Source organism: Capsicum annuum, chromosome 6 (assembly GCF_002878395.1).
Source record: "Capsicum annuum cultivar UCD-10X-F1 chromosome 6, UCD10Xv1.1, whole genome shotgun sequence".
NCBI lineage: Eukaryota > Viridiplantae > Streptophyta > Magnoliopsida > Solanales > Solanaceae > Capsicum > Capsicum annuum.
The window spans coordinates 204,853,431-204,866,724 of NC_061116.1; the positions used below are offsets into that span (position 1 = coordinate 204,853,431).

Below are 13,294 nucleotides of genomic sequence, written 5' to 3' on the forward strand. Positions count from 1 at the left end.
AGGGCAAATTAAAAAGGACGCTCTCAAGAAAACTCCTCACTGTCGTTAAGCCCTAAATTTGCCTACCTTTTCCCGGTGGCTATGTCCACCAGTTCGCCCAGTCAACCGTCCACGATGATTTATCCAACCCAAAATCTTACAAATCAACCACCGAAACTCAACTTTGCAATAATCTTACGCCCCAACCAACTTTTTCAAACCTATTCCTTTAAAGCCCCGTTAGTTATTTACATGATGAACCTAGAGTGATATGAGAAGAAGAGAAAGTAGAATAGATAACTATCAATGAAAAATTACAATATGCAATGATCAGAAAAGTTTCATATAGATGGCTGGACATCCGAGGTTTGCGTCGTTTAATCCTAAACAATATGAATTGAATGGAGAATGTAATATTGGTCTGTTGCGAAATAGGAATGTTTTAATCAAAGGATCCTTCTTAGAGGATTAAGTTAACTACTCCCAAAACTTGATTTTTACATACTATATAAGGGATGGATTTATCTTGTGAGAACATTGAAGGTAGACCCAATATTTAACACAGAAGAGGAGAGGATATCTAGTGAGAACATTGCTTGGAGATCTTTTTCATTGCTATATCCCAGTCTTTTTTTGGAAAGAAAACACTATTCTCTTTAGCAACAATAGTGGGGAAGCCTTTACAAGTGGACTTTGCAACAAGAATCAAACAGAGCCAAATTGTACCATAGTAAAGGTGGAAGTAGATCTTTTAAGTGAATTCCTAAAAGGATAAATATAGGTTTGAGGAAACAATTTGGGGAGATTTGTGAGAAGTAGATCTAGATTAAATATGACTATGTACCCAAATATTGTAAGATATGTATACTTCAGGGACACAATAAGCAACAACGTCACATTATTCATTCGAAATTATATCCAAGAAAGACAGATGAGGAGGAACATCAAGCAAAGGAGAAGGAGGTGATGTCTCCCAAATTACAACTCTCAAAAAGTATAAAAAGGTTGTTGAATCATATATAGAACCCAACAAGATTGGAATCGATCCCACAAAAAATAGGCCAAAATTTTATCGAGAGTTTATCTACGTAGCTGGCAATTAAGTAAATAAAATTGAGGTTTTGTAAGAGTAAATTGTAATAGTAACAATTATTGGTGTGATCAATATGAGACGACCACTAGGATTGTGATCTCCATAACTTCATAACTCCACAGGCTATTCATGCAAGAAGACTATCTCTGTCATGACCTAAAAACAAGGGTCATGATGACACTTGTCGCGGCGTACCTTGACAAGTAATACTATCACCCAAACTACTACAAAAAAGGGAAAATAACAGAAATACCCCAGGGTAAGGCTTCTAAAATGAAGCTGAACCATACAAGTATAGTAATACAGAAAGAAAACACATCCAATAAACAAAGTTAAATCCCAAAACCTTGTGGCAACAATATAAGAACGTATCTAGTACAACTCGAATCCAATAAATACATAAGATGTTTCAAATACAATAAAAAACCCTATCTTTTAAACAAAAGTAAAGACATAGACCATAAGAAAGGTGGTAGAAGACATCCGAACGCTAGAAGGTTAACCACTACCTTGAAAACTCCAAGAATGTCCAAATCAACTAACATAGGGCCTAGACCTGTATCTGCACTAGAAGGGCACAATAGGAGTGAATACGATCCACTTTTACTCAGTAGGTGTCATAGGTCGACCGAGCAAAGTAGAAATAAAGCATACAAAATACATACTAAGGACACGTCACTTGCAATAAAAAATATCTCAAAATGGTAACCCACACCGCTTGCACTAACAGTTCTAATATATCACATACATTGCAACAACACATGAAGGTAGAATACACGTATTCATTATATCACATATAAGTAGAATAAATGAGAACATGTGAAAACAAGATCATCAAGTACAAATAAAAGAAAGTAGGACAAACAGATATATGACAAGTCAATATGACAATACATTCACAACATCAATACAATAAAGTAAAATCAATGTATAAGATGATGATGATGATGCACGAGGTCATCCCACAACCTCTGGGATTGTCTCACAATTTCTGTATACACATACGGAGCTAAATATTTTCGACGTAGGACCCATAGGGGGTTTGTCAATCCATATACAATCCACATATCTCATATCTCCTTTCTGACACATCCCTCGAAAAGGGTTTCATAAGATATTACAATATCTCCTCCCCGGCACATCCCTTGGAGAGAGTTTTAAAAGGTATTTCTTAGGTGTTACCGCAGTGATACCAATGCTTCATGAATGAGTATGATATAAGGATGCAATGCTTACAACCAATCATAATGAGTATTTCCACAACCAACCACATGATGTATTTCCACAACCAACCATAATGATATATTTCCACAACCATATGAGCTAATATTCAATCATTATTTTCACCTTCCATGAATTTTCACATGTTTCATATGCCACAAGTATGGATATATCACAATAAACCAATGGTACCACAATAAGCATTTTCAATAACACAATAGACTTATTCACATATAGTCAAGGCTATCAACAACACACACATATCACATAATATCTCAATTCAACAATTGCATCTCATATAGGCACCCAGAAGATATCAACACATAGATATCCAATTTCACGATTAGTTCTCACCCTTAATATGTATTTTGTACCAACATTTACTATCCAACCCAATCTGAAAGAGTTAAACCATAACCTACCTCGAAAGCTGAAACTGATTCGCAACACTTTAATCAAAATTCCCTACTCCTCACGGATGGTCTCAAAATCACGTAAACATAAAAATATAGAATTTACGCGTCAAAACAAAGTCAATGACGGCCATATTGACTACTTTCGATTTCGAGTCAAAATGGACTCCCGAAATGAGTTTTCAAGAAAGAAGGGTAAAACCATAATTTTACCTCAAAAATATGTTCCTCATATTTTTAGGAGTCTACAGTTGAAAAAACAAGCAAAAACGAGGTCCAAAATGAAGAAAAACTATTTTCAAACCTTACCGGGTAAAACTTTCAAAATTTATTTTAAAATCAAGAATTAGAGTTACTTTAAAGATGAAATCAAGGATAAATTGATAATTATAGGTTTAGAAACATCATTCCACTAAAAGGAGTAGAAATTGAGGTTTAATTTGAAAAATACACATTGAGCCTTCGGAGCCAAATCCCAAATTCCCACTTTGAAATTTAGATTAGAACAAGAATTTAATGTTATATATGGAAGAAATTAGTAGAAATAAGTTTATTGGAGTACCCAAGCTTAGAAATGGAGAAAGTTGCTCAAAACCACAAAACTTTAAACTCCAAGTTTAAAATATGGTGAAAATGACGAAACATGGGTATTTATACCCAGGTCCCGCGATTGCAGACATTAGATCGCAATTTTAGTACCTTGATATCTGGAGGTGTCGTAATTGCAGACATGGATTGTGATTGCGGCCCAAGGCTTGTGATCATAGGTGCAACGGATATGGTGCACCACCTGGGGACTTTGGATCATTCTGACTTGTAATGACCCTTCCGGTCATTTCTTTGTATTACCGCTTATTTTTATTGTTAGATCATTTCCATAGCTGCCCAAGTCATTTATGACTTGCTGAAAATAATAGTTCGACTATCGGGTAGTTCGTTTGATTTTTAGAGTCATTTCTTCGTTAGAAGTTTTCACTGGTTTCAAACGGCCACCGGGCAAAAACTTTAGTAAAACAATCTCGTATGCAAATTTCAAATGCGCCACCAGCTCTGGAATATTGATTTTAGTCTAGGTAGACTTTTGACTCGGGTTCCAAGGCACCCGAGCTTATTTCGACCTATTGATAGGAAAGTTGAAAAATTGAAGATTTGGGTATGGGACCCATATTTGATCGAAACAATATCAAATGTAAAATTTGACTTTGCCATTGCATTCGGAACGTTAAAATTAATGTGTTTACATAGTTCATTTGCGTATATCGAATCCTGAATGAATTTCGAGGCATTGGCCGAAACTTGAAAAATCACCAAGTTTCAGCTGATATCTGGTGCACAAGGGGATGTCGCGATCGCACAAGGAGGTATGTCCATCGCTATATATGCTCCTGCAGTAGAGGATCGCGATAGTACACTCTGTTGTACGATAGTCATACCTGATTTCCTGGTATGGTATAAAAGGACCCCTTAGGCCGTGTTTTGGTCATTTTTCATTAATCTTTGAGACTTAGAAGCCCTAAAAGAGTGTGGTAAATCTAAATTAAATCTTGGGGACGACTTGAAAGCTAGATTAACATTTATTACTCGGAAGATACATTAACATTTATTTTCGTGATTATCATCTGATTTAAGGTAAGAATCCTACATTTTCATGCTTGAATTTCTTGAATATTTGCTTAAAACCCCAAATCACTTAGGACTTGGTTTTAGCCCTAAAATTAGCTTGATTTTCACCCATTTGTGAGGTTTATGATTTCATGAGCTTGATATCATGTTGGATTGGCCTCGAAAATATAATTTTCGTAAGTAGGACCCACATAGAGTTTTTGACATAATTTTTGGATCCAAAACACAATGGTGCAATATGGGCATCGATATTCTCGTATTGATGAGTAGAATATGTTTTTGATAGATTTGCATCTTGAAGAGGCTTCTCAAAATGAAAAAGAGCAAAGGTTTAGCGGTTCAGTGAGTTTTCTTAGGCATTGATAAACACTTCATTTTGAAAGTTCATTTGATTATTTATTTGGACTTGTGTTTGAAGTTAATGTAACTTTATTATAGTTCTTGAATGTTGTTCTTGAACTTATTATTGAAATTTGGGTTGAAACATACAGATTCTTGTACCCGCTGGAATAACATCAGTTTTGCTCTATGAGAATCAATTTAACTAATATTTAATGATATATTGAATTATATTAATTAAAAACTATATGAAAATCTCCATCCTTCTCATATTAATATGGAGTTAATAACTCATATGGTCACTCAATTATGAACTTTTATCCCAGAAAGTCACTCAACTTTGATCTCTACTTCAGAGTCACTCAACTATGGACTTTTATCTCAGAAAATCACTCAACTTTGGTCTTTACCTCAAAAATCACTTAACTATCATATTTTTACTCAAAAAGTCACTCAACCTATTTAATTTTTTTTAAAAAGAAGAATTTACTTTTGTGGAATTTCTATTTAAAAACAAAATTCTAAAAAATAAATGTATCCCTTTAATGACCTTTTTATCCGTATACCCCTAAATAAATATTTCTCCCTCCTCTTTCTCATTTTTCTTCTCCTTCTCACTTTTTTCTCCTAAGTTTTTTCATAACTCGAAATTTATAGTATAATCTAGAAATTATGAATTATAATTATACAAATGAAATTACTATTATATTTTAGCCCTCTTTATTTTTATTTTTTTAAAGACAAAATAAAAATAAAATACAAATATAAAATATGATAGTAATTTCATTTCGTACAATTTTAATTGTCAATTCCTAGATTATAATCTGTTGTTTATGAAAAAAATTATGGAAAGAAAGTGAAAAGAAGAAGAAAAATAAAAAAGAGGAGGGAGAGATATTAATTTAGGGGAATAAGGATAAAACGGTCATTAAAGGAATATTTTTTATTTTTCAGAATTTTATTTTAAAATAGAAATTCCACGTAAGTAAATTCTATTTTTAAAAAAAATAATTAAATTAGGTTGAGTTACTTTCTGAGTAAAAATGTGATAGTTGAGTGACTTTTGAAGTAAAAATTAAAGTTGAGTGATTTTCTGAGATAAAAGTCTATAGCTGAGTGGCGTTTAAGATAAAGATCAAAGTTGATTGACTTTTTGAAATAAAAATTCATAGTTGAGTGACCATTTGAATTTTTAGCTCTATTGATATGCTTAAAATACATCTTATAGTATTGATTAAAGTTTTATAATTTAACTCTCGAAAATCAAAACTTTACGTGAGCGAATGAGCTGAGTATATATTATTGCCTTAATCTTTATTAACTTTAGTAGATCAATAGCGATTTGATTCAACACTGGGCTCGTTTGGTTGGAAAAAAGTTATGCCGGAATAACTTATTTTAGAATTAGTTATTTATTCATATATATGGTATAATTTATTACATCATTATGGTGTAAATTATGAGATAAATAATTTTGATGCTAACTAATATCTCACACCAATCTAAAATAAAAATAATCTTTCATTTTATCCCGAAACTATTTATGTCTTAAACCTCAAATCTCCTCGGTTGAATCCTTGAAGGTGACAAGAAGGAAAAGGTTATCACTATGGTTACAGAAGAAGTTAGTAGTGGGGGAAGGGGCATTTGGCAGTTTATGAAGTGTTTGGACGTGACTTGTGAGAACATTTTGAGAAAATTGCTTTAAAGCAAATGTTTTTGAAATTTTTTTTTACCTAAAAGAAGAAACTGCACCTCCTAAAAAGCTCTCTAGAAAAGCATTTGTTTGGTGAAGTCCTTGTGAAAGAAATTCTTTTATGAACTTTATTTTGCACACAAAAACAACTAAAACTCATTATGATCAATGTGTTTGAAATTAGCAGAATTTAAAGCAGTGTGTTTGAATTACACTATTTTCATTATTTCCTTTTATGTTTATTTTCTCTTCCTTTCTCCTCTAGAATAACTTGTTTAAAAAAAAAAATAATAACAGATCCCACAGATGCTGATGTGTAACGTCCCACCATAAATGTATTGAAAGATACTCAAAAGCGCAACAGTAGGCGCGTGTTTGTTATCCTGTCCATCGCAATCAAAGTTTATACTACCTAGTGTCTATAAAGAAAGGGACCAAAAAAGAGAGTATATACTACTACAAAGCAAAGTAGCCAAACAAGAAAAGAAAAAAATACTGTAGTTACAGCACAAGAAAAAAACTTGGAATCTCAATAACACCTAGCTATATCCCCCTTATCTCTTTGCATATATACATACATACATACTATATTATCAAAACCCTAAACTTTATTCTGATTATACAATGTCTGCAATTGTTTGCGGTAAGAGATCATTCTTTGAAGATTTACAATCGCCGTCGCCGACTTCACCGTCGACGCCTGTTTCAAAGAAGCTCCGGTGTTCATCCACCTCACCTAGACGATTCTCGCCGACGGTGGCGGTGGAGGCAGCTGCCGTCGATCAGCTGAGAGCTTTGTTTCCTGATATAGACAGTCAGGTGTGATCCTCTTACTTTATTTAGCGCTGGAATTTTGTTGTTGTAATTTGTAAAAGTTAGGTAATTGGAGAAATTATGTAAAATGTGTTAATAATACTACTTTTTTTGTTGCAAGTAAATTATTACTTTGAAAGTAGATGAATGTAATGCTCGGTATAGAGTGGGATGAATGTAGATGACTTTGAAAAGTGCTTCAATGCAATAGGAAAGAATTATCATTTTAGGTTACATTTTGGTCAGGCTGGAGGGGTTTGGGGGTTGATTTGCTGCTCTTTAAACGAAAGTATCTTGTCATCTCAAGTTAACAGGCAAGGCGCACGGACAAGTCAGATGAAGACGCGTGGAAGAATGATTGTATCACAATTATAGACTGAAGGATATAGTCGAATCCTATGTCTAATGATAGGACTTTAGGAGAACCATACCCCAAAAGCCAGCTATTAAGGCGGAAAAGCCCAAGCTTATATAAGCTTCACAATAGATCCCTATATAACCAGTGTGGGACCTTTTGCAATAAAATCATAACAAACCACCACCCTCCGCATCCGTTGTTCTCGACGGCTCCACTCTCCTCATCCGTCATTCTCGACGGCTCCACTCTGAGCAGCTTCCACTTTACTTGTGTAGGTAGCTCCTTCCAAAGTAGCCCTTTTTGAGTCAGGTGCCCAGATGCCTCAACGCCTCTGCAATAGACATTGCTAGCCCCGGCCAAACGTCACCACAGAGGGTGATGGTGATGGGTGGCTCTAATGTCATTGATACAACTGGAGGAGAACCACACCTCAAAAACTAGCTATTAAGGTGGGAAGCCCAAGTTATATAAGCCCCACAACAAGTCCCCATATAACTCCAATATAACCGATGTGGGACTTTTTGCCATAGGACCACCGAAGGAATGTGATCGGACAAAGATATTACATCTGGAGGGAAGATAGACGAACGTTAGTTGTTACGCTTTTATCATTAAATGTCATTTAATACTCATTCAATGTAAATTAGGGGGGAATGATCCTCGACCATTGAACCCTGAACTCCCACCCATATAAAAGGAGCCTAACCGTGTAGCCTAACCCTCGTGTAGAAAAGCATCCAACTTTGAAATACAATTATTAATTCATAAGCTGTTACACTTACCTTTCTCTCTTTCAAGATTCGAAGTCATTTTGGAGTAATCTTCATCAAGTACATCTTTGGATTCAGACTACCCATGCTATATTTATATTTCTTGCTTATATTATACTTTAGTTTATTGATATACTTTTGTTTGTAATTTCATCATCATGACTCACCGATCAAATCAATCCACACGTCCTTTAAACCACGTTACAAATTCAATTATACCTTTTTAGGGTAAACAAAAACATTCTTTTCATTATGTATCATCTCAAAGTCGTTTGATACCATTTCATTTCTAAACTACTTTCACAACATTTAAGAATTCAAATATATTAGACTATCCAACATTTAAACTCGAGGTGACACTTCTTTGTCAAACTAACTTTCAACTTTTACGCTAATATTCTTCCTCGCTATTACAATATTTATATTAAATTAGCATCTTAAACTCTGTATCCAACCGAATATTGTGGTATCAAAATGAAATGAGGGGTATTTATTAGTCCTTTCACATAACATTCTTTTCCTACAATATCAAGTTCTTTTGAATCATCAAAAACTTTAATTAAATTTCTTGGTGGTCTTTTCCACAATAAGAATCTCAAAAGATGCAATATATTACTACTTAAAAGGCTCAAAGATTCAATTATTTATGCATTCTGTATTTCTGTTAAAAACACTATAACTACTTTTATTTAACAAGTTTCTGGGTACTAAATGTTTTATTGTATACTTTTCAGCTTCTTGAGAAAGCCTTGGAGGAATGTGGCAATGATTTGGATGCTGCTGTTAAGAAACTGCATGAACTTCATCTTAGTCATGGAGAAGGAAAGTCAGTTACAGAGGCTGATGGAGAGATGAATGATGGTTTGTCTAAATGATATATTTCAAAATATTGAGTTTGCTGATTTAGGAGATGCTAGTTTTTTCTCATGTTCATCACTTCATACGTGCCAAAATGATTCCTAATTCTGTGAAGTTGGAGCAGTTACATATCTACGCAAATGTATTGACTATCTCTGATTACATAGTGTTGCGGAATTGCTCTAGGAAAAGTTCGACTACATCCCTTTCATCAGAAAAGGGGAGATAGTTTGATCAACCTAAGTACTTCTAAATAGGGCAGTTCTCAGCGACATGACAGTGGTTCTATGGTGTTTACTGGTCGTTGACATGGATTTTTCCCGGAATTTTCTGGTCCTGTCCCCATAATTGCTACTCATTTTAGTTAATTGCTGCTTCTCCAACAGGCTTTTTCAGGGTATAGGACCTTTCTGATATAAAAAGAGTTGTAAATAGATTAACTAAAAACACAATTTGGAGTAACAATTAGTATTTGAATTAGACTGCTATATATTGCTTACGGTGGATGAATAAAATATTTGTGCTGGCTTGTGCATGATATTTAGTTTTGACCGCTAAAAATATTTGTGCTGGCTTGTGCATGATATTTAGTTTTGACCACTATCATATACTTTGAATATGTAAACATAGGAGGAAAAGAGGTTTACACTTTGCATTTAAACATTTATTCAAATCTGTAATTGATATCATTACAGATGCACTGGGTTCTTTCTTTTGGCTCCTTTTCTTACCTTAGTAATTATCAAGAAGGAAAAGCTTAGTAAGTAACTATATGTATTGCCGATACATTGCAGTTGTACGAGCATGTTGTGATTTATGAAAATGTCTAATGTCATAAGATAAGCGTCCATGGTGCAAAGAAATTTCAAAATGTGTTTGTGTGGCAAGTTCTTTCAGAGGAACTCATAAATGTGTCCACTTAGCAGTTCAGTCGCATCTTGTCAGTGCGTATGTTTATCTGAATCTGTGGACCTGTAGGAATTAGTGTAGAATGGTATTGGACTATTTAGTATTCAGGTACACATAACTCAGGTGAATCCCTTCTTATTTTAAATTTTTAGCCTTCTCTCTGATAATTACAGGTTCTTGTTGATATACAAAAACCATGCCATTTCTCTTATTTATACTGGATCTTCACTGGATTAACTAAATGGTTGTTACAATTTAGAACTTCATTAACTGAAGACCTCGTTAACCAAGTCTAGATTTTCATCAATTGTGGAGGGAAGGAATCTAATTTGCATGCAAATTTGCAGGTAAAAAGAACACTGCTTCTGTCCTAAATAATCTTCCGGTTGATGGTGCAGAATGGGTGGAGTTGTTTGTAAGGGAAATGATGAGTGCTACAAGCACAGATGATGCCAGGACTCGTGCGACACGAGTGTTGGGGAGCTTAGAGAAATCCATTAGTGATGGGGCAAGGGCAGCAGCAGCTCAAAATTTTCGGAAGGTTGGTATTGTATATTAATGTATATTGTACCCCCAAGGGTGTGGTCTAGTGTTTCAATGAAGTTGGGATGAGCACCATAAGGTCTCAGGTTCAATTCCCAGCAATTCCCAGCAGAGACAAACACTAGGTGTTTTCTTCCCATCTGTTCTAGCCTTAGTAGACAGAGTTACTTGGTACCGGGTACCTGATACTGGTGGGAGGTGGCAGGTATCCCGTGGATTTAGTTGAGGTGTGCGCAAGCTGGCCAGAACACCACGGTTATCAAAAAACAAAATAAAATAAAAAAATATTTAAGTATATTGTAGTCCATGGATTTTGCCGGACAACAACTAATTCCCTGCAAGGAGTTGTGGGATGATATTTGACTTTTGAGTTTGTCCATTGTGCCGATGATATTCACATACTTTTCTGGTACACTCACTAGTTTTCTCAGAGCAGTTATGCTAGGAAACTATTTTGGGCATGCCTAGATTGTCGTCTCTTCAATGCATTCTAAGATTTCTTTCCTTTGTTTTATGACAATCTTTGTGCTACTGTTGTGCTTCACAGTAATAGAACAGCAATTTTACTTTTGTTGCAGATTTACCATTTAGACATTCTAGTTTATTGATCTCTGCCTATCATTTTCCGTTGTAATCCGTGCCTGTTTTTTTTTCCAGGAAAATGTGATGCTGAAGGAGCAAATAGAAATGATTTTTCGAGACAATACCATTCTGAAACGTGCAGTGGCCATCCAACATGAACGTCAAAAGGAGTTCAATGATAAGAACCAGGAAGTGCATCAGCTGAAGCAGTTGCTTGTTCAATATCAAGAGCAGTTGAGAACTCTCGAGGTAAAAGATGCAGCTTCATATATTATTTTTCTTGCCTCAACGCACTATAAATGGACTTGTGCTTTATTTACAACAATAACGAGACATCAGAAGTTATGTTTTTTTACTGATATATTTGTACCATTAATGGTAAGTCTTATTCAGATGTCTTGCATCTGAGGACAGTCTTTTAAGGATAATATGGTAAAATTAAAGATTTGAAAAGATACGAAATATTTCATTTTGAGATGGAGAGATGTAATATTGAAAGGTAAAGACACCAACAGAAATGTATAGCACCCGGAGAAACGGTATCATACACTTCACATGGACTAAGAACAAAGATGGAAGCTAATCACGTTGCTCTTAACAGAAAATTTAGTACCGCTATTAGCTACATGAAACAACCATAGAACAGAGAGATCAACTTTCTTGTAACTAATGGTTAAGTGTTAAACCTCTCAACTGAATGTCGTTTTATCCGGGCACTTCTACATTTGAAACATCGAATTTGAAAAAAAATGCTGAACCATTGAACTACAGAATCTGAGTGCGGACTCTCTTTAGAAAATACATTATTGACTCAATGAAAATAAATAGAGCAGTTCTTTGCCTACTTATGGTAGCTCTGATAACATAGCTTTCATGGGGTAGATTTGGAGAAGAAAAGTTGACGAGGGACTAAAAATTGACTAATCGATTGTATTTTGGTGGTCACTGATTTACGTGATTATTCATTTTAGTTCAGCAGATTTTTTATAGTTGACATTTCTTCTTTCCATTGTCTCTTTACGGTGAGTATTTTATGTTTTAACTTTTGTTGAAAAATACAAGTTTTACCATTCAGAGTATTGCTTTGAGATTTCTTTTACTTATTATAGTTATTATTCCTTACTCATTTTTTCAAGGATAATGGATAAATTTATCCTAGATAAACTCCGGGTAATGCATGTTTACATCATTCCAAACTAGTGGCCATATAGTTTCCAATAAATACAACAAATTAAACTGTTTGCATTAGCATTATTGCTGCTCGCAATGCATGTGTATCATCTAGTGTAATACATAGCAACTATCCTCCCCGTCATAAGTAGACTTCTTCAGGTTTTAAGCGAGCGAGATACAAGTTTCTCCGGTCTTAACCTTGCTGATTACATCGGCATCTTTTCAGGTCAACAATTATTCTTTGAAAATGCATTTGCAGCAGGCTCATCAATGCAATTCTATCCCTGGACACTTCCATCCAGACGTCTTCTAATATAGAAATGAGTTCAAACAAGGAAATGGAACCTAGAAAAAGATCAAGCCGGTTGGTGTCATGTCAGTGGTGATAAAGGATGTCCAAGTAAATTTGTATAATATCTGTTCGTCTCTGAATTACAAGGTTGTGTTGAGTTGAGTCCATAGTGTCGATGGTCTGACACATTAGGTCGTAAAAAAAGTTGTTTCGAGTCCTGTAGCAAAGCTGTTTTAATTTTCAGATGGCTTACTTCTTTGTTTTGATCTAGCGCAATAAGTTACACTACTATGTCTGTAATTGTTTAACCAAATTTTGGAGACCGTGACGTGCAAAATATGAGGGGAAGACATACGGGGAAGTGACGGTAAAGTCGAAAGATTGGAAGACACAAAGGCAGTGTAAGAACTGAGACTGTGTGGTGTCTTAAAAGTTTTTAGGTGGGTATAGTCACTATTTGGCAAAATCTTTCCATCCCTTAGCTGACACTAAAACCATGAACTCCACTTGATTCGATATTACAAAACCTGCCGAGGTTTGAATTGCACTCAACTTTCAGTAATCAAAAGTCGGAAATTGGTTTTGTTAAATAGGGTACAGGTTTTACCTCTACGTGTACCAATTAAGTTTTC

The 13,294-nt window shown here is 34.8% G+C and overlaps 1 protein-coding gene across 2 annotated transcripts; it reads left to right on the forward strand.

Annotated features, from left to right (window-relative positions):
- Nucleotides 1-6,785: 6,785 nt before the first annotated feature.
- Nucleotides 6,786-12,926, forward strand: LOC107852687. Of its 2 annotated transcripts, none has more exons than XM_016697724.2 (5): nucleotides 6,786-7,183; nucleotides 9,040-9,166; nucleotides 10,420-10,613; nucleotides 11,273-11,446; nucleotides 12,597-12,926. In XM_016697724.2, the coding sequence occupies exons 1-5, from the start codon at nucleotides 6,989-6,991 to the stop codon at nucleotides 12,681-12,683; spliced, it is 777 nt and encodes a 258-aa protein (XP_016553210.1). In that variant the 5' UTR covers nucleotides 6,786-6,988; the 3' UTR covers nucleotides 12,684-12,926. The 2 variants fall into 2 exon arrangements, with proteins under 2 accessions (XP_016553210.1, XP_016553211.1); XM_016697725.2 differs by having other exon boundaries at nucleotides 6,807-7,183; nucleotides 10,471-10,613.
- Nucleotides 12,927-13,294: the final 368 nt, after the last annotated feature.